Source organism: Salvia splendens, chromosome 3 (genome assembly GCF_004379255.2).
Source record: "Salvia splendens isolate huo1 chromosome 3, SspV2, whole genome shotgun sequence".
NCBI classification, from domain to species: Eukaryota; Viridiplantae; Streptophyta; class Magnoliopsida; order Lamiales; family Lamiaceae; genus Salvia; species Salvia splendens.
The window spans coordinates 13544268-13569997 of NC_056034.1; the positions used below are offsets into that span (position 1 = coordinate 13544268).

The 25730-nt window shown below is 35.5% G+C and overlaps 2 protein-coding genes and 1 pseudogene across 2 annotated transcripts; 2 read left to right on the forward strand and 1 right to left on the reverse strand.

Annotated features, from left to right (window-relative positions):
* The first annotated feature begins 7977 nt into the window (after positions 1-7977).
* Positions 7978-11394, forward strand: LOC121795069 (annotated as a pseudogene).
* A 133-nt stretch (positions 11395-11527) lies between these two features.
* LOC121795068 lies at positions 11528-13047 on the reverse strand. The gene is made up of 3 exons (XM_042193506.1): positions 12922-13047; positions 12190-12690; positions 11528-12109 (listed from the first exon to the last, which is right to left on the reverse strand). The coding sequence occupies exons 1-3, from the start codon at positions 12989-12991 to the stop codon at positions 11571-11573; spliced, it is 1110 nt and encodes a 369-aa protein (XP_042049440.1). The 5' UTR covers positions 12992-13047; the 3' UTR covers positions 11528-11570.
* Positions 13048-18301: 5254 nt separating this feature from the next.
* LOC121795070 (serine-threonine kinase receptor-associated protein-like) lies at positions 18302-22844 on the forward strand. The gene is made up of 7 exons (XM_042193507.1): positions 18302-18912; positions 19831-19966; positions 20302-20383; positions 20798-20973; positions 21643-21780; positions 21880-22019; positions 22373-22844. The coding sequence occupies exons 1-7, from the start codon at positions 18795-18797 to the stop codon at positions 22645-22647; spliced, it is 1065 nt and encodes a 354-aa protein (XP_042049441.1). The 5' UTR covers positions 18302-18794; the 3' UTR covers positions 22648-22844.
* Positions 22845-25730: the final 2886 nt, after the last annotated feature.

Consider the following 25730-nt stretch of genomic DNA (forward strand, 5'->3'; position numbering starts at 1 on the left):
TTTAAGAAAATAGGGTTTGTTATTAAAGTGGAAATTGAATAAAATAAGAAAGGTAATAAAGTAGAGAGAAAAAGTAAGAGAGAATGCCAAAAAAGGAAATGACTCACTTATCTCGAGACATCCCAAAAAAGAACGTGCGTCGCTTATCTTGGGATGGATGGAGTATAATAATTGTATCAAAATAATCCGCGTGTCGAAATGTGGGTCCTTTAGAGCATCCACAGCGGTTGAAATCCGCCGTCCGTCCGTGCCAGCGGCGCGGCAACCGCTGCTCGCCACTGGCACGGCGTTGCTCGATGCATCGAGCACGTCCGTGCCAACGAGCAGCCTACGTGTCAGCGTGTGATTGGCCAACGACAATGCCGTTGTCAATTTGATTTTTTTTAAATCAGATTTTAATTAAAAAATCCGATTTAAAATAAAAAAAATATTTTCCCACTTCCCAAAAAATTATATCCGTTTTCTACCTACTTTTAATTTATTTTTCAATTTTTTTTACTCAAAAATACACATTTCCATATATAAATACCCCACTTCCACACCACACTACACAATTCTCATCTAATTTCTCTCATTTCCATTCTTACAATTCTCAATCTTTCTTTCACTCACAACAAAAAAATGTCCGGCTCCGATGATCACCCCTCCGGCTCCCACGGTTGGAACCCCGATTGGTTCGGTTCACAACCATTTCCTAGTCCGGAATCAGAATATTCGGCCCCTCCTCAAACCCAAGGTTCGCAAGTTCCGGGTGGCTACCGGTCTTACCCGATCGACGACCAAGATGCCCCCGAAGGGCAATACGGGTGGACACCCGAACCACCCGTACCTAGAGCGGGAGGGAGCAGACCCTCTCAAACTCCTCCTCTTCTTACTCGTGGTGTCCGCACTCCGTACACTCCGGGGGAGATGGAGCAATTATTCAAAGCGTACTTGTCAATCTCCGAAGATCCGGAGGTTGGCACGAACCAATCCGGTGACCATTACTGGTGGCGCATCTGTCGCCGGTACAATCAAAACCGGTCGGCTGGAACAATCGAGCGCCACGAGAGTATGGTGCGCAATGCAATATACAGAGCCAACGAAGAAATCCAAATGTTCGAGGGGTATTACCTCCAGGAAGAGCGGTCGGCGGGGAGCGGCCGGAGCGAGCTTGACATCATCAGTTCCGCCTTGGCGACCTACCAATCCATGAACTACAAGTCGTTCAAGTACCTCAACATTTGGCAGGAGACGCGGACGCATCCGAAGTATAGGGGAGATGTATCCTCCTCCTCTAGCTCCTCCTCCAAACGGTCGAGGTGGATATCCTTATCCGACGCTGGCTCCGAGGATGTGGCTAGCCAACTTGCCGGAGCTAACTTGGGTAGCCCCGACGCCGGCCCGAGCAGTTCCCAACACCGGCCGCAAGGATGGAAGAAGGCGGCGGCCAACCGCCGTCGCCCCGCGACTCCATCCGTCCCCGCTCCCGCTCCCTATGTGCCACCTCAACCCCCCACCAACTCGTTGTGGGGGATTTTGGCCCAACTCAATTTGGCCGATAGGTCAACTATGACCCCCGAGCAACTTCGATCGCATGTGGCGATGATACGGGGTCTCCAAAGAACATTGGGGGTAGAGCCGGATGAATAGTCATTCACGGGGGTAATTTTTATTTTTTAGGTGTTTAATTATGTAGTTTTTAATTTTTAGGATTTTAATTATGTAATTTTTAATTTTTAGTATTTTAATTATGTAATTTTTAATTTTTAGTATTATTCCGGCTATTTTTAATGCATTTTAATTTTGTGGAAATGTTTTTATTTAAATTGAATAATAGAATGGTGAGACCCTTGAGCTTGTCCTTGCGGAAGAACACGAATGTGGGTGTTGTGCTCTTGCCTAAGAGCAGGGAGTAAAAGTGGGACCAAGTCCATATCCGTACTCGTTGATAAAAGCACGGATGTGGATGCTCTTAAGTGCATGCCCAGAACTAAAGGCTGTCTACAGACCCAAGTTATGAATTAGTTTCAATTTTTTCTTTTTTTAATTTAATTTTGGAACTTGTCGTTTTGTGAGGAAGTGTGGTAGTGCCCACTGCCCAGCTCTTGTTATATCAATTTTCTGCACTATGATAACAAGTTTCCTGATATTATTCATATTTAATTTATTTCTCTCTATAATAGGCCCTCTTTCACTATCTACTACAAGCTACCAACTTTTAATTGAACAATTGCAATTATTTTTTAACTACAAATTTTTGGACTTGTCTCGTCACACATCTATCACTTGTAGACCATTTTAATTATTTGTCTATGATAATTATTTATAGGCTAATTCGCTTCAATTAAAGCTAAGAATATTCTACAGTATATTTTTTTATTGAAAATGACTTGAAAGTGTGTTAGCTATTGAGATTCACTATTCCATACACTCTAGCTAGATGTGTGTGTATCATAACATTGTACACAAACAATACGCCCAAAAATTAATTATGCAGTATGAGTATTATCAAATAAGTGTATATTTCAAAATAAATGATAAATTATATAAACAGTAAAACAGACAATGAGACAAAAAATCTACTATCCATTTTATTGGGATTATGGGGGCCCTTTGATCACTAAATGGTAAAATAGCACTATTGATGGTGTCTGTGACAGTGAGTATAACTATATTTTACAACGTTTCTAATTTACATGAATTTAAATGTGTTGCTTTCACATTCTGCCACTCACTAAATTTATTGAATTTCCATAAATATATGTCCTTACAATACATGAAGTTAATGCGATCGCATTAATATCCAAATTTGTGGTAATTCTTAACTTCTACTTTAAGTTGTAACCACACATGACATGGATCAAATGAGTCCATTTTTAGCATGAGTTTCCAAGTTTGTTTTTGTATTGAATTATTATATGTATGAATTCGTTTTGTAATTAATTAAATTAAAAAAATACAACTAGCCCGAGTTTGGATCTAGGACAAGTGTTGATTTTTTTTGTTTTCTTAATTCAGCATATTATACAAGTAATTCAATAGTATTATATATACGGTGCAAGTAATAAAAATAAAATTCTGGAATAATAAAATTAAAAAATACTGTAAAGAATAAGAAACATGTTTTCAATATCACACTCACTAGTATAATAATGATGTACACATTGACTTTAGATTTTAATGCCAAAATAAAAATAAATAAATTTATTTAGAATAGATCAGAAGAGCAATAAAATCAGTATTCCAGAGTCACATCTTCTATTATTTTTATTAATTGTCTTTTTACTCCCAAAAAAGATAAAACAATGTAAAAAGAAAGTTTATAATAAGGGGTATTGTTCCTTTGTTTGCTTTGTCAACAACGTCATAATTTTATTTTTATTTTCAGAATTTTCATCCAATAATATATAGATTTTAACTATTATTAATGTTTTGTTTGTCTAATTTTTTTATTGGATGATAGTAATATTTTTTCTCATAAGTGTAGCATGTTAGTTGAGCCTTTGAATTAAAAACAATAATATTATTTTAATAATTATTATTGAGATCTTTTTAAAGCTTAATTAATGAGTATAGTTTAACTCAATCATTGTATTGAATTAATTAATCGCGTTATTATATGTCATGCGTCATCAAATGAGAATTTATCTCGAGCCCTAAAAAAGAATACTATTCCTTTATATAATTAATTAATTATTTTATTATCAGGCTTATATAAAAAGCATAAAGTAGTGTATTAAAATGTTTCGTGTGAGCCAACGAGACGATGACACCAGAAAGTATAGTAGTGGCCATTATGTATTTGGACAAAAACTATAAAAAAATAAAAAATGCAATCTTAAAAATTAAAATAAAATATTTGTAAATAAAAAAGGTGGGGAGCAGCAGCCTTAGATTTGTCAGTTATACCGACCGGTGATAACAACTTTTGCGGCATATTGTCACGAGTAAATATTACTATTACTTTATTTTATCTGTATGTTGTATTTTTGTATATGAAAACAAGAAGATGAAAAAAATTATGATTATTTATTATTTTATGAGCAGAAAAGATGTTAAAGGGAAATTAAATAAATAGGGGTAACCCCCTGAGCTAAACCAATGTTTTGTCTCTTTGAAACCATGCTTTGTTTTTGCTTTTTCACATCTCTACTTTTCTGGCCTTGTCTTTTTCTCCTTCACATCATATTTTATCTGTTTTGTTCATTAATATTGTTCCAAGTGGGACTATAATAGTATGTCTTAAGATGGAAACATTATATTATTGGATTTCGTTTATGTCATCATAAACATTATAGGTTTCTGGCAAATTATAGTACTTTTCAGTTCTTGAACTTGTTTGGTCGAATGAAGTTTCGATAAGAACCAAAAAATTATGAATCCATATATTTAATTATAAATACACTTTCACTTTATTATACTCCTATAACATTTCAAAGAATATGTATAGTTGATAAATATAAGTAACAAACCTATAATAGTATGTAATAGGGTTAATTGCTATAAAAGTTACTACTATCAGTTTTAATAATTTTCTCAATTTTACTATGTACGTATAGTTTTTGTATATGTGGTATCCAAAATATCTACTAAGACGAGATCATGTGTGAGTATCATTTTTCTCAACGAATTTGACAAATAAGTCAACTATGTTATCAAATGTGTGAAAATATTAGTAATGTTTATTATTTGACGACTGATATTTAAAATTGCTGAATACATAAGAATTTGATAAAAAATTTTTTTTTTTTTGCGATTGGGGCTCCCTAAAATATGCCTCAAAACACTCAAAAGTAATTGAAATGGTTCTTTAAAAAGAAGATGAAAACCAACACAAAAGTCCAAAAATGAATAACCGAAATGAGAGTACTTCGAGAAATTTAAATATATATAGCATGCAATACCCAAAACTCAATAAACATATCCATTATATAAATAGTGAATAATTTTTTCCAATCTCATCTTTTTTTCTAAAAGCAACAACGAAATCCCTTTTGAAATGTCTCACATATTTGTTGGTATTAGAGATTCTAGCATTGAACGTTTGGCATACAAAAAGGTTACCTTTAAAAAAATGAAATCCACAATTTAACACTTCCAACAACTCAAATATTTTCTTCTTATTATTCTGTAAATGGGCCTTTTAATGTATCGACGTCTAATCTTTCTGAAGGTTCACATTAATTTTGTTTATACTAATTCAAAGCTAGATTTAAATTACAATTGCCTTTTTACATGGGCCCATTAGATCTAAATTCCCTATTCCGCATCATAGTTAAATTATTTTATCAATCCTATCATAGTATTATTTAAACTAAGTTAATGTTAACTTAGATATTATCTTAATCAATAGCGGATTCAGTAGGGTCGGAGGTCGATCGATCTCACGTCAGCCCACAAGGGATGGAAAATTTTATTAATTTCACGATTTAGTTTTCTTCCATTCTTCTTTTGGAAACCATTTTTAGCAATGGCTATTGCACCACCTCAACCTTATGACACCAACAACAACCTTTTTTATTATGTCCGATCACATGAATCCCTTTTTAAAGCCCATCATTGATTGATTTGAAGTTGTGACGCAATCAATTTGGGTTTGACGATTAATACTATGAATCTCCATACCGTTGAAAGTGCCAACTCTCTCTTATCCTCAAAAATTGATTAACATAGCATTTGTGCATGTTGGGCCAAATGATAATTTCAATTCAATATCGAATGTCTCCTTTTTGCCTTTTCCCTTCCTTTTTCTTTTCCACAATGTGAGTTCGTTATTTGATATGGATACACTATGTGAATAAAAGAAAGAAAAAATGACCTTCTCCTTCGTCCATGTTCGATGTATATTGATACTATTAATTATTATCCATCACTTCAATATCTTCGACTTATACTTACGTTGTAATAATTCTGAAACTCCAAATGTGGACACATAAATCGTCATCCATTATTGCACCGACGGCGGAGCCTGGTCAATAATCTTATTATTAAATTATATAATTTAATTTAAATTTAATTATCAATGCCTCATTTATCCCCTATCCCTCAACACTAACACAATGTCACGCTATGTATTCAGACTATCACAATTGTGATATAAATAGTCTTATTACTTGTAGTTTTTGTTGTTGTTCATCATTGAATACTTTTGGATTGTGTTTATTTTAATGCCATGTCGGTTTTCACGAAGTTTGTCATAATTAGTGGTTTTCATGAAGTTTGTCAAATAATGTTCAGAGCAAAAAATTATGGGATGTAATAATATAAAAACAGTTCAAAATAGAACTAGCAATAAAAAACAACGAAATTAATAGATAAATAAAAGCAGATACTCGATCTAAAATTAGTACTACTATAAACGAAAAACAAACGATAAATTAAAAAACTTAGAAGCAAAGGGTAACACATATACTCATTATTCGGATTGAGTGGAAAAACGATTTGAAGAAAAGGATTTTCTATCATTTCCATGGGTGTGAATATGTGATATTAACTTCCAAAAACCACATATAAAAGCCTAAATCATAGCTTGTTAATTTAAATCAAGATTATGGATAAAACAAGTGTAGATTACACATCATTAGATTTAAAGTATTACGATTAAAGTTGGTGTTAGTCAATGTGTTAAAGAATAAAAATCTTGTAAAAGTTGAGATCTTGACGAAAATGAAAAGCATTCAAATTGTTTTAATATAATTCTTACTAACATAAGTGGCATTTATCCCTAATAAAATACTAGTAATAGATGGGGTAATTATATTTCGTCAAACTAATAGACCTATACATGAAGTATGACCATATTTCAATCTCTATAAATTTATTGATACTTTCGGAAAAGGTAACTTTAATAGTAACATTAGTAGCTATAAGAAAAAATCTATTATATATAGTCACTCCTACCATTAGTAAAAGTGGTTTATTGATTCTCAAAATCTTCTAAAGTTGAGGATTTATTTCAAGAGTTGACCATAAAGCAAATACGATGATAATATACAGTAATGGCTTTTACAATTTGAGTGTGTGTTTCTGTTCATCGAAAAGGATTGGATAAAAAATTCATACTAGATCGAATGAGTATTCTGACTAGTTGGTTTATAAATTTCTACTATGTTTTATTGTAAATTCCACTTTACATTAAAAATCATCGTACAGCTAATATACAGGAAACAATTAAGAGGAAAAAACTGTGACTCATTTAAACAGAACGTATTTTAAACTATAAAGAAAGTAAATGTGAAGTTATTGTCCTACATATATTATGACTTTATGATCATTATATGAAAAATACTCTCTACATCCCTAAAAAATAGTCAACGACACGAATTTTAATATACAATTAGTAAAGTAATAGAGTGATAAAAAGAAAATGTAATTAAAGTATTGTTAGTGGTGAATAAGACTCACTTAGAAAGAAAAAATTTTCCTTAAATAGAATTAACCTATTTTTTAGAGACATCTCAAAATAATAAATGTAGTTTATTTTTAATGGACGGAGTGAGTATAAAATAGAGGGAAAGTTATCCTTTGTTTAGAATAAAAAGCTATTGCACATTCAGAAAAATAAAAAGTTAGTCGATGTCTCGATGGTTTTAGATTGAGAGAAGTCCAGTATAAATATTGGCCTCTGTGGTCTAACCCATATGATGCGCAGCCGAAGTGGTCTAACCTATATGGTGCGCAGCCCAAGTGAATAAATTGGGCCTTTTCTACTTATAAATTCAACAGCCTGCTTAGGCACACTTCATAAAAGTATAGATTTATTAGTTATTTTAGTTTATTCTCTCATGTATCGAATACGCAACATTCCCATATATTAGGAATTTAGGATAGATTTGTAATGTGTTCGTGTCGAGTATAGCCACAATGGTCGCATTTATTTGCTGTTATACTGAAATTCAGTATGTTAAATTGAAATCCGAAATACTTATATAATTTTGATACTATGATATACTGAATTTGAAAAAGTGATATGAAATTGGTTATATAAAAAATTTACCTTTCTACATGTGGTAGACCCGGTTTATTTACATCGTTGATTCTGAACCGTTTATTTGCTCGGCTCTCTTCTGCACACGCCCCCGCCCGCTCATTCTAGACACACACAAAGCGAACAGTCAATCCTGAATCCTGCGTAACTTGAATGCTACAGAAAATGAGTAAGCTCTCTTTCTCGGTTACGATTATCAAATTCTTCGTTTCATTTTGTGTGGAGTATATGTTTGTGATCACCAAAACTGGTGGTTTATGAATGATTATTCTTCTGCTAATTGTTTTCCCCTTATTTATTTTGCTCATGATCACCAAAACATGCTTTTCCGGAAGCTGTAGTAATTTGTTTTGGTCATGATCACCAAAATTGGTGGTTTATGTGTTTATGATTGCTGCTAATTGTTTTTTCACCTGATTTTGAGAAAGTATTAGTTACCATTCAGTTCTGACCTGTCATTTTCTGTATGAAAATCTATATCAGGAATGGAAAAAGTGAACAGATTTATCGCGCGATTAGCTGGTCGAAGGATTGTAAATGACCGTTCTCGTGCAGTTTCTGATATGAAGGTGCTGATCTTCGTTTTTTGTTGAGTCTAGTTTCTTATTTACCACAGATTGCAGTTACAAGTGTGTTTATTTCTGGTATATATTTTATGCAATTTGGTGTGTGTGTGTGTGTTTGCAATGACATAATGTGTTTGAGAAAATGTATGTGAAAGATCTCAGGAGTATATCATAATCTCTTAAGCAACAGAATCCTTAAGTCTTTCTTTGAGGCCTTAGTCTTAAGCTGCCATTTTATAAAAAAGGCTTTGAAAGGATATTTGAGAAATTATTGCCAAATCGATGATCCATTAAGAATTCGAGAAACTATAGTCAAATATATACTCTGGTGGCAGAAGTTCATTGTTTGTTTTCTAACTAGAAGGTGAATTATGTCCAGTTCAAGTGGTGTATGCTAAATTATTAAGAAAAACCTACATGCCTAAGAAATTGTTGTAAAAGGTCTCCCTCTCGATCCCACAGCATAGACTGAGTTCATATATTTGTGTTGATCACCTCTTTACCCCCTTCATAAGATTTCTATAGTGTTGTGAAGTAGTACATGATTTATAGTAGAATAGTAGTCTTGTGATAGAAAATTCTTTTTCCTGCTAATGAATAGCTTTGCATCATTTGAGTCTCTAAACTTATCTAGCAACATTTTGAATGAGGCTCGGACATTTTTTTTGGAGGCTCTAATTCTCTTGATGACTTAAATAAGCATAATTTGCAGGCTATTCCTTCTCTTCTTCTGAAGCATGGTGAAGGTGGAAATGATTCTGCTGGCCCAAAGATGTTCAATATGTTTGCGCTTTTAGGTGCAGGAACTACTGGACTTTTGAGTTTTGCAACAGTTTCATATGCTTCCGATGAGGCTGAGCATGGGCTGGAGAGTCCTAGCTATCCATGGCCTCACAAAGGCATCCTTAGTTCATATGACCATGCCTCGTAAGTAAAACGATAGTTATCACATTGAACTAATCAACGGAAACTGCAGTAAATTCTAGTATTTTTTTATTAATTAGCCATTTAATGTTCTGCTACTAATTGAATATGGGGGAGGGGGACTTTTTTGTTGGCAAAAATTGAACTTTCGTCTATCTCAGCTGTCTGAGGATAAATATCACCAATAGTTTCTCTCTATACTTTCCATTTAGGTCGAATGTTCAATCATGTAAAACAGGAATGGTGTTTAGTGGCTAACCTGCATCTTTATCATGACAGTCAGTTGTTGTGAACAGGATTCGTCGGGGTCACCAGGTCTATCAGCAAGTTTGTGCGTCCTGCCACTCTATGTCACTTATTTCTTATCGTGATCTTGTTGGTGTGGCGTACACTGAGGAAGAAACTAAAGCGATGGCAGCAGAAATTGAAGTGGTTGATGGCCCAAATGATGAGGGTGAAATGTTTACTCGCCCAGGGAAGCTGAGTGACCGTTTCCCTCAGCCTTATCCCAATGAGCAAGCAGCACGATTTGCAAATGGAGGAGCCTATCCCCCTGATTTAAGTCTCATCACCAAGGTAAAACTCTTATGATCATTAATGATCTGGATATACTTTTTGAATGTGTATCTTAGTTGCTTGTTGTTTTTGCTCTCAGGCCCGCCATAATGGCCAGAACTATGTTTTCGCTCTTCTAACTGGGTATCATGATCCCCCTGCTGGTGTCACGGTAATATTTTACTTTGTAGCTTATCTTCGACTCCCTCCGTCCGCCATTAGAAGTCCCATTTCTTGGTGGCACGAGTTTTAAGAAATGTTAAGAAAAGTGGGTGAAAAAATATTAGTGGAATAGAGGTCTCATTTGTATATATTAGTTTTAAATGAAATGTGAGTGAAATGAGTTAGTGGAAAGTGGGACTATATTACCATTTATGGTTAAAGTGAATCGGGACTCCTATTTGCGGACGGACTAAAATGGCAAAACGGGACTCCTATTCGCGGACGGAGGGAGTATCAACCATAAAGAATATCTAAAAGTCACTCTATCTCATAGTAATACATTTGCATGATATGTTCAAGATCAAATGACCCGATCTGCGACATTTTGTTTGACTGGAACCCGAAGTTAGATGTTTGAGCATTTGAAGTATTGTCTCATTTATTGTAGTCAATAAATTTATAAATCAATCTATTATTAGATTCTACATTGTAAGTTAATATCTGGCTTGGCACATTGAACTTCATCATAGATTCGAGACGGGCTACACTACAATCCCTACTTCCCAGGTGGAGCGATTGCCATGCCTAAAATGCTTAACGATGGTGCTGTTGAGTATGAAGATGGTACCCCTGCAACCGAAGCACAGGTAACTTGATCTGAAAAATGTTGTAATCACCAATGGTTTCCTACTGGATACATACGTGAAGTATTTCCTCAATGTGCAGATGGGAAAAGATGTTGTAACATTCTTGTCTTGCTGCCGAACCAGAAATGGAGGAACGAAAGCTGGTATGCCCCTAATCTCTCTCTCTCTCTCTCTCTCTCTTCAGTTTTAGTTCCAGTGTTTTTACTGAATTTTTGTGGCCTCTGTTGGTCTCTTTTTGGTTTAAACCTTTGATAACTTCCTCTTCCTTTTCAAAACTGGCAGATGGGCTTCAAATGGATATTTGTTTTGTCACTTGCACTTATCCAAGCAGGGTATTACAGACGCTTGAAATGGTCGATTTTCAAGTCGCGCAAGTTGGTGCTTGATGTTGTCAACTGAACTCCCAGGTTCCGATATAGACTAAATGACATCCCTCCTCATCAGTTAGTCCTTTAAGATAAATTCTCTTATTTGGTTTGTAATAATGTCAATTGCATAACTCATGTGCTTGCCCTTTCTATCCATTCACACCATATATATTACACTACTATATCACTTTATTCTAATACTATATTTATGCCGCACTTGTACACAACATGGGGTCTATATAAGTAACACAGTATTATTGAAACCATATACATGTAATGTAGTATTTAGTAAAACATGAAAAAAAGAAGAAAATTAGAAATACAGACAAGTAATGAAAGTTCTTTGTGCCACTTAACCTCATGACTCTAGAATGGCACCCTATTTTCTAACACCGCGAACACTAACCAACCTCACATCATCAATGACCGGACCACATAGAGAACCCGTGCTATCACTCTTCATATGATAAAACGAGCTCAAAAACCTAATCCTAGTTCGAGGTAAGTCTGCCTTAAACCTAAGTGTACCGCGTTCTCGTGTGAACCCACCCTTTCCCTTCGACTCGTAAGCAACTTGAACACTGTGTTTCCCAGCAGTTGCCTCCACCAACATTGACCCTTCGCAGCCGTCCTTGGCATCCCCAACCAAGAAGGAGAGGTCGTAGGTTTTCCCTACCACGGTTCTCACGATTTGCACGATCACGCTTTCCCTCCCGGCCACCAGCTCGATCGCTCGTTTTCCTTCTGGGACACTGAAGTGGTCGGAATCTACGTATTTCACAGCCTTCAGGGACTCAATGATCCACCCGGGCAGTGGGGAGTTCTTGTCCTCAATGTTGGGTGGGATTAGGGCGCCCCAAGATGTTTTGGGAAAGATATATGGACCCTCTTCAAAGTTACCATTTTTCAACATGTTACCTACATCATGCCAACATAGATTGTAAACAACTTTCTACACTTAATATGTGAATTATTAGGAAAAGTTTCTATGGTCTCACCTCTTGGCCTAGGAGGGGGAGACAAAGCCTTGATTGCAACAGAATCGATAAGCGGGCCGCACGCCGGATCCTTTTCGGTTCCGGGGTTGTGGATAGCTAGCTCAATCAGCTGGGATTCTGCTATGAATGCCCAAGAGTAGGAATCCCAACCATTGCTGCTGTAAACAGTTTGTATAGGCAAGATTCCCCACTCTTTGGCTGAAGCTGAGATTCTCAGCTTTTCTTCCTGTCCACAAGTCCTTCCCGCGGTAAATGAGACAGAGTAGAACATGCCCTTTGTCACATTCAGCTTCGTCTTAATCAACGCCTCGTCGCCCAGGCGCACAGCCGAGGCCCCCTCGGGCACCACCAGCGCCATGTCGCCTTGCTTCTGCCCCAACTTTATGTACTCCACGAACCCCTCTGTTTCCCAGTAGGGTATCGCGTGGGGATCCGTCACCTTGCTCCCCTTCATCTGTGACGGCCTTGGCCCACGCTCGAAGTTGCCGTTGGGCAGTAGCCCTGAAAAATTATATCATCGTCAGGGGCGGACACAGAAAATTAATTTTGAAATATTTAAATTGAACATAACTAACTATGGGGGCTGAAGCTCCCCCATATCTAATATCACTACTAAGCTATACTAACTGTTTGTGAAGATTAATGAAGTGCTAATTTTGTAAATATATATCAGTAAAAGAAAGAAATGATCATATAATTACAGATAGCAGGAAAAGGATCTCGAAAACTAACCGTCACTTATGCATAATGCAATGCTGAGATTTGCAAAGAACATAACTGCAAATATTTGCATTTTCTTCATCTTCACTATGTGTGTGTGTGTATTTACTATTTTGTTGATGAGAAATGGAGGAGATGTTTTTGAATGAGAAATGGAGAAGGATGTGAAGGCATTTTATAGGCCTCTGTTGACGAGAAGAATCCAGGAATGAGAGGAAATAAAACTGATTGCCACCAATTAATTTTTATTAAATATTCAATACGCTATTATAGGCATTATTAGATGTATGATTACTGTAGCTTTTATATGTAATAATGCTAGTAAAGATTTATAGCCAATAATTAGTCTTCTTAATAACATTTCTGAACTTGCATTTAAATCAGTATCCAACTCTACAAATGATACGAAATTGAATTAAAGAGCTCAATGAATAATTGAGTTTCATCGCCTAATTTAGCCCAAGACTTTCAATATTCTAATAAATCTAAGTAACAAAAATTATTTTTTCTCAGAAATCCTGGGAGAAAACGACATCATGCACGTGCAGTTGTAACAGAAGAGCAGCCAAATTTAATCGATAACAGAACCTTCGTGATGGCACTGATTTGAAATAATCAAATCAATTTACCTTCTAAAATGGAAGGAATATTTTGAATTCGGCGTAATTGATTAAATGATCTGTGTAAATTTTAAAATATGACAGATTACGCGCCAGCAGTTCTTTGAAGCAAAACTATTATATTGTCGTTAATTGTATAATACTACTAATTATTAATAATAATATTAAATTACATAATTGCAAATTATGGCTAGGTTTTATCCAGGACAGGTTTAAGAAGACATGCCACACCACAATTCATTAACCACTGGCAATTTGTTTTCTGGTCTGCCCAGGGGCATTCTTGTCATTTAACTTTTTAATTCATGAAACTAGCATTTATATAATTTCCAAGTATATAATGTTTGGTCATCACACATTTTATAAAAATAGTTGGTGGAAATGTTTTCGGTGGATAAGATACGAGTATAATATAAAGAGCTTTGCTACGTAAAAAAAATATAGTAATACTAATTTTTTGAGAGATAAAAAGTATTTGTAAGATTGACACATCAAATAAATATGGAATTATGTGACTTTTTTCTTTTAAAAAATGATACTAGTCTTTGTGAAATTTAAATGAAATAAGTGCTATATAATATTCTCTGTGGATGCAAATAATGTGTTTTTCTTAATAGGTAGTACTACATTGCAAAAAATGTATAAAAAGAAAATTCACAGATACTATTAAATAACACAATTTCCAACTTCCCCAATATTAAAAATGACAATCCTATAGCATAAGTTATTTTATTCTATTATGATGAAAGATAGGCAAAAACAAAATACAGTGAAATTCTAAAAATGACCCTTATTACATATCTTGAATTGGCACTTGGATGGTTGTGGTTGAAGTATGTCTGATTACTTCCACGAAGGTGATAATAGTCCACTAATCGCTCAGCAGCAGCATGTGGGGATTTATTCCAACAATTTAAATCAATCAAAACAATTTTTTTTGTTTAATTGCTATTATTGGATGATTTATCAGCATAACAAACAGCAGGATTATCAATATTAAAACCTAGAAAATTGGGCCAAATTTAAGATCTGCTGCACTATGACAACCATGTGCAGCCGAATATTTTGATTCAAGAACTCAGATTTTATTTTTTGTTTATTGTGATTATTAATTTTGGAAGCCAGTGATTTGTTATTCTATTTATGTGTATGAGTTTGTTTTGGTCGGCAATAATCAAGGGTAATAATTTAATCCGGTAACATGGAGATTAATTTTATAATTTTATTGTGTATGATAGTGATACGTTTGGTAACGCAATCTTTAGACCATTCCCATTCGTGCGCTTGCCAACGAGCACGGATGTGGGCCCAGACCCACTTTTACTCTCTTTCCTTACATCAGTTCTCTTCCGCAAGAACAAGTTCAATGGTCTCACCATTCTATTATTCAATTTAAATAAAAACATTTCCACAAAATTAAAATGCATTAAAAATATCTGGAATACTATTACAAATTACAAAAAAATTAAAAATTACATAATTAAATTCATAAAATTAAAAAAACCCACTACTCGTGGCCGAATTTCGGCCAAATGGATGATGAATGTGTGTATTTATAGATGATTTTGGGATTAATTTTTTTTTTAAAAAAAGGTAATAAAATCCGTATATTTTTGGGAATCCGAAAATAATTTTTTTTTTGGTATCATTTTCGATTTTTAAAAAAAAAAAAAGAAAAAGAAAATGCCAACGGCCAATAGAAACGTGTCACGTCGCCCTGCTCAGCGGCACGAACGTGCTCTATGTATCAGACAGAGCCGTGCCAGCGGCAAGAGCGCAGCGGCGGACAGGGGTGTGCCGTGCCAGCGATATGGACGGACGGACATGCCGCTGCGGATGCTTTTATGTTGCATTATTTCACTTTGGTCATTCACACGAGGTGCGGACGTGAATTGGAGAATTTAAATAAGTGATAATAATTTTTTTTTAATTCATATTTTGGTCTGCCTTCATGGTTCTACTTCATTTCGTTTTGGAATTTAACGGATTATTATGCTACATTGTAAAATATTTAATATTTTCATTTTTATTCTGCTTAGAAATTACTTATTCCATATGTTTTAAAGTTTGAATCTGACCTTTTTGTTTCTCATTCTCATTCTTTAATTTTATTTTCAGGCATTAGTGGGCCTTATTTTAGGGTAAGTCATTAATCCATTTATCAATGTTTAGCGGCCCATTATTCTTACTTCTCTCTATTCTCTCTCTTTTTTTATTTTAATGGTTTTATGCATTTCTCAATCCACGAGCTTATCAATCTGGATTTGCCATATCAATCTGAATTTGTAAAAAAAATCTATATGACTTGGGGCAAAGGCTTGAATATCAAATATTTTCATTGCAAGATAAAAGATCACATCTCAATGCCAAAAATCAGATATGAATTGAAGTTGTATCAAATTCGATTTAGGGCACCCATAATAGGGGGAACGATAGCGCATCGATCACGTCTCAATGCCAAAAATCAAATATGAATTGAAGTTGTATCAAATTCGATTTAGGGCATCCACAATGGGACGCCCGATGGCACGTCCGATGCGTGCTATCGTCCGCCCCATTGTGGGTGCCCGCCATCGTCCGCGCCCTACGCCCACGCCCGATGCATCGTCCGCGGTTGAAGCGCGGACGATGGCCTATCGTCTGCGCCATCATCCGCGCCATTGTGGGCTCGGCGGATGATGGGCGCGGACGATAGGCCATCGTCCGCGCCATCGGGCGCCCCATTGCGGGATCGGCGGACGATGCCACACATTTTTTATTTATTTTTTCTATTTAAACCTCGTTTCTCATTCACTTGTTCATACGAACATCTCGCCTCTCTCGTTTCGCTCCTCTCTCACATTTCTACCTATCTCACATACCAAAATGAACCACGACGATGACACCACTAGTTCTAGCTCCTCGGAGTCGGGTAGTTCGCACTTGGAGACCTCGGTAGCCTTAGATTCAGTCGTTGAAGAGGCCATGGCGGAATACTTACTCGAACTGCAGCGCTAGGCGGCGGCGGCGGAGCAGATTCGCAGGCCTATTCGACGTCGGAGAAGAGGGTTTTATTTGCGCAAAAGTAGGAGTCGGCGCGGAAGGATGTCGAGCGGGCATTTGGTGTGCTCCGATCTCGGTGGGCCGTTGTGAGAGAGCCGACTTGTCTTTGGTTCAAGGAAATCATCGCCGGCGTCATGTATGCGTGCATTATCATGCACAACATGATAGTCGAGCATGAAGGTGGGAGCATCACCGAGTGGAACGATGATGACGGTGCATCTAGCTCGTCCAGCACGGCGACCGAGCCCCCCGCTAGAGGATTACCGTCGGGCTTCGACGAGGTTCTAGCTAGACAGGCCTCAATGCGCAACCAACAAGACCATGCGCAACTCATGAACGGCATTATTGAAGAAGTGTGGGCCCGTAGGTGGGGGGTAGGAGGATAGAACTGCTGACATGGCGCGCCTTAGGGCGCCCCATTGTGGATGCCCTTAGTACTTGAATGATGTATTAAAGGACAAATTACGAACTGTAAAACAACTTATTAGTACATTGGTATTTTACCGTTTCACAAAATAAATATATCGACTAGCAAATAATGACTCGTTAAAAAAAATACTACAATGACAACTATAAACTAAATGGATATTAACACCTAATATCATGAAACTTTCAAAAAGTTGGGTTTTTTCCCACGAACTTTAAAATTGACAAATAATATCACGAACTTTACACTGGGTTTGTTATTTCCCACCAGTGAAAAAATTATGGCTATATTAATAGATTGAAGAACAAATTTGGAGGGTGTGCTTCAAGAAAAACTAGTTTCAAAGATTGAAAATCTTGAAACTCTCGAAGTTATTGTCGAGAAATTAAGAAAAAAAAATCCGTATCATGATATTATTTGTCGGATTTTTTTCATTGGTGTGAAATAACAAACTCGGGATAAAGTTTGTGATAATATTTGTCAATTTCAATGTTCGTGGGAAAAACTCAACTTTTTGAAAGTTTCATGATATTAGGTGTCAATATTCCTAAACTAAAATCACCATATTCATTCTAGAAAAAAGAAGACATAAAAATGATATTAGATGCCAATATCCCTAAACTAAAAGCACCATATTCATTCTAGAAAAAAGAAGACATAAAAGACTCATGTACATAAATACATCATTTTCCCATTCGATGATATATGAGCAATGACATTTTTACACAAAGAAAGAAATCTCCTACCAAATAAATGAATAAATCATAAACTAAATGAAATATATTTTCCGTATTATGTGAAAATAACTTAGGTGCACGCTAATCTCATTAATATGCACGCACCAGTTATAAGGAGTACAATATTAAGTAGGAGTACAATATATTATTGGCATTGATTGAGATTATAATATTAATGACATATGATTGAGATTATAAAGTATTATTAATCATGGTAATTAAGTCTTAATTATCGTATTAAAATTGCATGGAAGAGATGTCTGCCGCAACATGAACCGTGCTCGGTCCCGTACTGCAACTTAGGTCAGGTCTCCCACCGCGCCTCGTCCTGAACCCCTCATCCTGCAACACATGATGCAAAAGACCCCATTTGCGGCCCCAATAGTGAATGGCCTAAGACATTTTCTCTCGAACCACTTCGAACTAGTATAAACTCAAGTTAAATATGAAATAATTAATGGTACTCTTTTGCAAAAAAGAGCAAAATTAAAGGTCACTTGTTGATATTATAGGAAGGTGAGGCCCTTTGATTGCAAAATAAAGAGGAGAGACATAAAAGATGAAAGAAAGAGGAGAGCGAAAAACTGGAAATTCTCTGAAATTGTGTATATAAATAAACTAGGGCATCTCCAACATTCTTGCGCCTAGCCCTATAGCTCAGTTTTGCACTGTTTCCATCTCCTTAGTAATTATTTTTCTATTTTTTACCAAATTAACGAATAAATTTGATCTATCTAGGGTTAGGAGGTGTGGATCCGGCGCAGAATTTTGACCGATCACAAATTTTCAAAAGATTAGGGTTTCGCACCTGTGTTCATTGCCGCCACTGCATATACATACAGCGATAGATACTAGTTTTGTCTTACACATGTTTCCAGTTTGAGGAGTTTTGACCGATTTGACGTATTTTTTGTGTCAATTGTCGTAATTTACGATTGAATGTGGTTATTGGAACTGTGATCGGGGGAGTAGTGTTCATTTGCTGTTGATTGTGAGTATTTTTCTTGTACATTGGAAAACAAAAGTTGTTGTTGGGGAAATTCTTGGGGGATTTGAAGAATGGATAAGAAGAAGGTTGTAGCTCCATTGGTCTGCCATGGGCATTCAAGACCCGTTGTTGATTTGTTCTATAGTCCGGTAACGCCTGATGGGTTCTTCCTTGTTAGTGCAAGCAAGGGTAATCACGCATACCTTTTGATGAAATATGTCGTTTGAATACATTGCTTCTACATTATGTGTGAATTTATCATATAGTTTGGTCAAAATGTTCAATAATGCTAGTATCCATCAAGATTGATCCCAATGTTGTTGCGTGGAAAGCACTTATGTGAGTATCAATCTTAAAATGAGAATAAGAACCCCTGTTGGATGCGTTTTGACTTTCCATCCATTGTTATTGACCTTTGTTCGAACGCTACTGGAAATGACAGTTTTATTCTCTTAGTGTGTTTTTGACTCTTGACTCAATGTATTGTTGCACAATATGAATTCTGAAAGTGTTTCTTGTTACAGTTTAAGAGTATTTATCCACTTGGAAACAATTTCTGTTATTTTACTTTTTTTTCTGCTCAAGTGTACTTCATGAGTTGTATGTTTGTTGATGTGATTAGTTGTCATGGAATACGTGTTTCTGATTTGTGAATTGAAATCACAGTATACCCTTTTGGTCAATTATTTTGTTATCCATTTATTTTCACCAGTTAAGCCTGTAAAGTAGAGCAACACCATGTTATTGATGATCTTGACATCGGCATGATCAAGTCTTCTATATAGTATTTTTTTCTGGTGAACCATTGTCGTCTCTTGTTGAACCTGATCTGTTGTTTACGCTGTACTTTTAATTAGATGGAAAACATTCTTTTCATCTATAGGTTGAAATTATCATTTTGAATCTTTTACTAGTCTAGGAAACATATCCTAGAACAGCTTCTCTACTGGAGATTCATCTTTATCCTTGATGTGGCATTCATGCATTTAGAATTTTTAAAAAGTATACTCAAGATTAATTTGAGGCGAAGAAGGGTCTTTAACAACTTAAAATATTTTAGATGAAGCTTTCATAAAGAACTAACCCACATTTCTCATCAATTTTTAGATTCGACACCAATGTTGAGAAATGGAGAGACAGGAGATTGGATTGGGACCTTTCAAGGACATAAAGGTGCAGTGTGGAGTTGTTGCCTCGATAAACAAGCAATGCGCGCTGCCTCTGCATCTGCTGATTTTTCTGCGTATGAGTTAAAGTTTTGATTATTTCTTTCCTTATAATCCAATTGAAATGTGTACTACTCTCAACATTCCGCTGTAAGCGGCCTGTATACCTATTTCGGCAGTCCCACTATAAGTGGTCTACTCCGAAAAACCAAACTTTATACACACAAAAAAGTTAGTCAACTTTATTAGACCCTACCACTTTACACACAAAACACAACTTTCGTATTCTACGTGCCCAACTCGTATGGGCCACTAATAGTGGGTTGGAGGGAGTATATGTTAAGTGATGATATTTAAGTTTCATGAAAGAGCAGGTAGAGAATTATAAGCCTGATTCTATGATTGGCTGCAGGAAATTATGGGATGCATTAACTGGGGATGAACTGCACTCATTTGAGCACAAACACATTGCCCGTGCCTGTTCTTTCTCAGAGGTACTTTCTTTTACCTGTCTGTTTGCTTTCCTTCCTTTGTTTTGAAAACAGTATTACTTGTAAAGTGTCACATATTACAGTGGAGACTTTTTTTTTGGGGTGGATGGTTTGGTTTTTGATCTTAGACCAATAGGTTGAAAAGATGATTTATCCATTTGCATGCTGCAATTGTCGAAAGAGTTTTTTCCTTTAGGTATTTCTGATGTGGGCATTTCTACGAGTCCTCAACTTGTTCATTTGAAATATAGGGAATATGTGTGTGTATGTTAAATAATATCCAGAATCAGGATATGATTATGGATACAGGTGTATATGTAAATATAACATGCTCAAAGTTAGCAAAATCTCTCATGTGTCCCAAGTTTCTCATTCATGCAGATTGTGCTGATTGAATATTTCTTTATAAAATTGCAGGATTCCCACTTGCTTTTAACTGGGGGAATGGAAAAAGTTCTCCGCATCTTTGATCTAAATAGGCCTGATGCTCCTCCTAGGGAGATCGAAAAGTCTCCTGGTTCTGTAAGGACTATTTCATGGCTCCACAGTGATCAGACTATCTTAGGTTCCTGTACTGATATGGGTGGTGTGAGGTATGTGAACCATCAAGTCATTTGTTTGTTAGTGATTCTTGTAGAGTTTTGTGATGATTACTTTGAACTTGAGTTCTATATGATACTGTCAGGTACTGTCCGACCCTACTGGTCAGTGTCCAGTTTGTATGCAAAATCTAAAGAATTGAGTTCTGATTTCCTAATTGGGGCATAACACATTATTTATGTATTTCCCTACATTGCTAGTCAACTTGGTATATATTTCACTATAAACATTGCAAGTCTAATTTTGCAGATGCTAATTGTGTGGAGATAGTGCTCCGGATGCTTATTTTGTTTCATTTATGTCACATTGTCCTAAAACATCAAATTGTCATACCCATAGGGTAATAATACCATCTAATATTACATTAGCTTCCTTTTAAATTTATCAAGTAGTTCAGCACCATTTTTCAAACTGTGGAATAGAACTGATTCTACCATTTTATGCACATGAGCTTGTTACATTCTTGTTCATTCATTCACTTCCCCTGAGGCTGCACCAAATTTTGTCTTTACCTTTTTGTCACATTACATGCTCCTTTGTCTGGCCTTTTCATGCTTTTGTGCTATCCTGTATATTTCTCTCGTTTTCATGTGTCTATCTTAAATCTTATGTTGATTTCTTACATATTTATAGTATCTAATATGTAAAGCACTTGCTGATAGGTTATGGGATGTGAGAACTGGAACAATTGTTCGGACTCTTGACACTAAGGCTTCTGTAACCAGTGCTGAAGTGAGTCAAGATGGCCGCTATATAACAACTGCTGATGGAACAAGTGTAAAGTTTTGGGATGCGAATCAGTATGTTTTGTTGGATTTTACAGCATTTGCCTAGTTGTCACGATGATTATTTTTTATTGATTTTAACATTATAATAATGTACTGGACTTCTTTTAACAGCTTTGGGTTGGTAAAGAGTTATGAAATGCCATGCATTATAGAATCAGCTTCGATGGAACCAAAGTATGGCAACAAGTTCATTGCTGGTGGAGAAGACATGTGGGTTCACATGTTTGATTTCCACACAGGAGTTGAAATTGGTAACTTCCTTTTAATTTTGTGTATTTTTGAGCAGATACATTTTTGTTTTTGCTTCGTATCTTATCTCCACAATTACACTCTCCTCTCCTTCGCTATCATTTTTTCTTTGCCCACCCTTTCCCAGTTTTAGTAGCAATTTACATGCGTAATGTGCACTTAAGGAAATGCTTTCTTTGGCATTCAATGCATAAATGAGATATTCTGGAATGTTACAACTTCTTCTTAGACAAGCAGATTTTGGGGCAGGCTGCCACATGTATTATACGATTAGGCGCTATTCTTAGTTTTAGTAAGTAATTCCTGCTATTTTATTGTTTGGTGAGTTATATGACACTCATTTGGTCATGTCCAGGTTGCAACAAAGGCCACCATGGTCCGGTGCACTGTGTACGTTTCTCACCAGGTGGCGAATCTTATGCCTCGGGATCTGAAGATGGAACTATTAGGATATGGCAGACTGCTCCTCTGAACAACTCGGAGGAGGTAACATCTGGTTCCACTACACACAGGCCGAGTCTAAAAGTCGATCAAGTTACTCACCAGATCGAAAATGTCCAAATTGCTGAACACAACACGAATGATGTGAGTGATAAGCCAAGTAGCCAGAAGGAACCTGAGGCAGACTAGGTTAAAGATTTATATGTTTTCCTTTTGTGTGTGTTGTAGTTTTTTTGCCTGGCCAGCAGCGAAGGTGGTTTGTAAGGGTGGCGTTAAAAGTTGGGTGCTTGATCTTTTTTGCAATAAACGTAAGGCTTAAAATCCTTCGTCTTTGATGGAATGATCCTTATTAGTAAAATGTGATTGAATCCCCATGTTTTCTCTCTCGTTGAATCTCTAGATTTCTTGTTTATAGTGTGCTATATATAAGCTTTGATTTGATGCTATATGATCTTTATTTCCTAGTTAATTGAGTCATTTTTATTTTTGATAAAAAGTAATCATATTTTTTACTTTATTTTCTCTTCATCTCTTTTACTTTATTCTTATTTACTTTATTCTCTATCTACTTAATGATACACTATTTTTAAATTTCGTGTAAAAAAGAAACGCCTCAATTAGAAGGAACGGAGGGAGAAGTGACTTTCATCAATTTGTATCAATTATTCTTCACACTAAATAATTCTTCATTTAATAAATTGGAAATGGTCAGGCTGTAGCAATATTTTGTTGCATTTCAATCACCATTATCATACGAAATGTCTTTTTAAGGGTATCAGTGTAAATTAAGTGTGTGAAAATTACAATGATTTTGCTACATCATGCTTATTGAATTCTAAACGAAAGTTCCATTGACAATTTCAAGTTTCAACTAATTTGGACATGAAAACATAAGTTTTTATTTTTTTATTTTTTATTTTCTTAAATATTAAAAAATGGAAACGGGCAAGGAAGCGCATCTCGGTTGGTAAAACGCTTCACTTCCAACCTATAGGTCATCACGGGGGCAGATGGGGAACCTCTGTTGATCCTCGTAATAAAAGGGAAACAAAGGAAACGGATTTGCTTTTTGCCAACCCTTTGAGCGCTTAGCAAATTTAGACATTTAAATAGTCACAACTTCACATATTGTACAAATAGTATTTACCAAACAATAATTTTTGTTGTTGTGATATATAATAATATAATATAAATTCGGCATGTAATTTAAAAAATCTATACATATAAATTCTGCATGTAATTTTAAAAATGGAGTATATAAATTCTGAATATTTATTACAATTGGTTTGACTATTCTATTTGACACCTCTTATTAAGTTTATATTTGATGCGAACTCAGTCACACGAGCTAAAATTTGAGATTGATGCCCAATGAAAGTTTTCATATATTTGAGTAATCAATTTTTATAGGGTTTAACATTAGTGTAAAGTCCATGGGCTTATTCTAGCTGGATCAAATAAGATAATAAATGTCAGCAAAATTAAATTTCAAACGTTGAATAATGGATATTTATTGGAATATTTTTGCCCGACAATACATATTGAGGAAAATTGCATTTCCGTATTCTATTTCTAGCTCTTTATTGAATAGATATTCATGATTGCACACGTAGGGATGTCAATCCAACCCGGGCCGGCCCGAATAGCCCGATAAAATTAGCGGGTTATGGCTGTAATTTTTTAACCCGAATACAAAACGGGCTAAATGGGCCCGAATGGGTTGGCGGGTTAAACGAGTTGGTCAGAACGGGTTGTGGGTCGGCCCAAAGGGTTGCAGCTTTTAATTAAAAAATATTAAGTTTTAGGGATTTTTTGTATTTTTTTAATTTCATGCGGCAATCATTATTCAATCATTTTCATACACTTTTTCACTTGATCCCACACTATCAATTTTCAAGTTCCACATCGACTCATTATTCCATCATCCCACCATCTGTCACTACTGTTTACCACCACCAAAGCCAATAAATACAAAGTTAAAAATTAACTCATCAACATCTCAATATATTTATCATTAATAATTCATGTAAGATATGATTTTAATTTTCATAAAGAATTAATTATGTACAATGGCAAAATAATGACACGAACCCAAGCTTGAATTAAAAGTGATTGATTTAATTTTTGTTTATGTTATAGTTGATCAAGATAAAAGACTTCTCTCCGACTATTTTGAGGAAACTATGAAAATTTGAATATTTTATGATTCTAAAAGTAAGAAGAAAAAAATATCTAAAATTTAAAATTATTTTATAGAGGAAAATTTTGATTACAATGATTTATTTTTGAAAGTTTTTAGGCACGAACAACCCGATGGGTTAGACCGAAACCCGGCGGATTAGGGTTGAAAATCTATGACCCAAAAAAATTCATAACCCGAATAGCCCGACAACCCGAGTGAGTTAGCCCGATTGACATCCCTAAGTGCACGACATACTAATAGCCACTAAAAAAATAGCGTCCAATATGCACAATGCTCGTTACATAGGCAACAATAGATAAAACAGTAATTTCGGTGTAACAATAATCATGGCTCACTTATCAAGCGAAATTGACAAAATTACCGAGCATTTTATGCTTGGTGACTAAACGAGCATTTTCGAGAGTGCTCGTCACTACTAAAAAAATGAGTTGTTCTCACACTTACAATATGACACTTCATAAAAGATGTCAATATATAATATCCAATCATCACGCGTGTGTGAGCTCCTTAATTACAAAATCTTTATTACATTCACTATTTTAACATTGATTTAAAGGGGCTTGTCTTATTTTTGAATTCAACGTTGGATTTGGCTTGAACTTTATACTAACATTGATTTGGAGGGTCTTGCCTTGCTTCCAATTTGATAGTTGGATTTGATTTATGATCATAAACAATTGACCCAATTAAATAGTTCAAAGAGAAAAGTGAGAATAGTGGAATGTCAGAACATTCCAAATTGCAAAACATGTAGATTGCCCCTCCAAATATTTTCAGTTCAACAACTCTTATCCAATGCGAAATTGCTTTCAATTTGCTTGATGAAATAAGGTAACGTGAAGACGTGTGGAGGTGTGATAGGGTCCTCGATCTTGTGAATCTCGTCAACCATATCTCGCACAAGATCTCAACATATCTTCTTGATTTTATTTATTTAGCATATCTTCTATTTTAGTTAGTTATTTTTATGCAATCTTTATCTTTATTGAGTCTAGTTAGTATTCTATAAATTAGAGGTCTATGTACTCTTTTATTCATTGAGAAATAAAGTATAAATTTATTCTCATTC

What these genes read in the sequence shown, in the direction of transcription:
- LOC121795068 (XM_042193506.1), bottom strand. Translation starts at nt 12,991, where the DNA reads ATGAAGAAAATGCAAATATTTGCAGTTATGTTCTTTGCAAATCTCAGC. An exon ending in TGCATTATGCATAAGTGACG is followed by an intron (nt 12,691 to 12,921) that starts GTTAGTTTTCGA and finishes ATAATTTTTCAG; the next exon opens with GGCTACTGCCCAACGGCAAC. An exon ending in TCCCCCTCCTAGGCCAAGAG is followed by an intron (nt 12,110 to 12,189) that starts GTGAGACCATAG and finishes GGCATGATGTAG; the next exon opens with GTAACATGTTGAAAAATGGT.
- LOC121795070 (XM_042193507.1), top strand. Translation starts at nt 18,795, where the DNA reads ATGGATAAGAAGAAGGTTGTAGCTCCATTGGTCTGCCATGGGCATTCA. An exon ending in ACTGATATGGGTGGTGTGAG is followed by an intron (nt 20,974 to 21,642) that starts GTATGTGAACCA and finishes ACTTGCTGATAG; the next exon opens with GTTATGGGATGTGAGAACTG. An exon ending in CCACACAGGAGTTGAAATTG is followed by an intron (nt 22,020 to 22,372) that starts GTAACTTCCTTT and finishes GGTCATGTCCAG; the next exon opens with GTTGCAACAAAGGCCACCAT.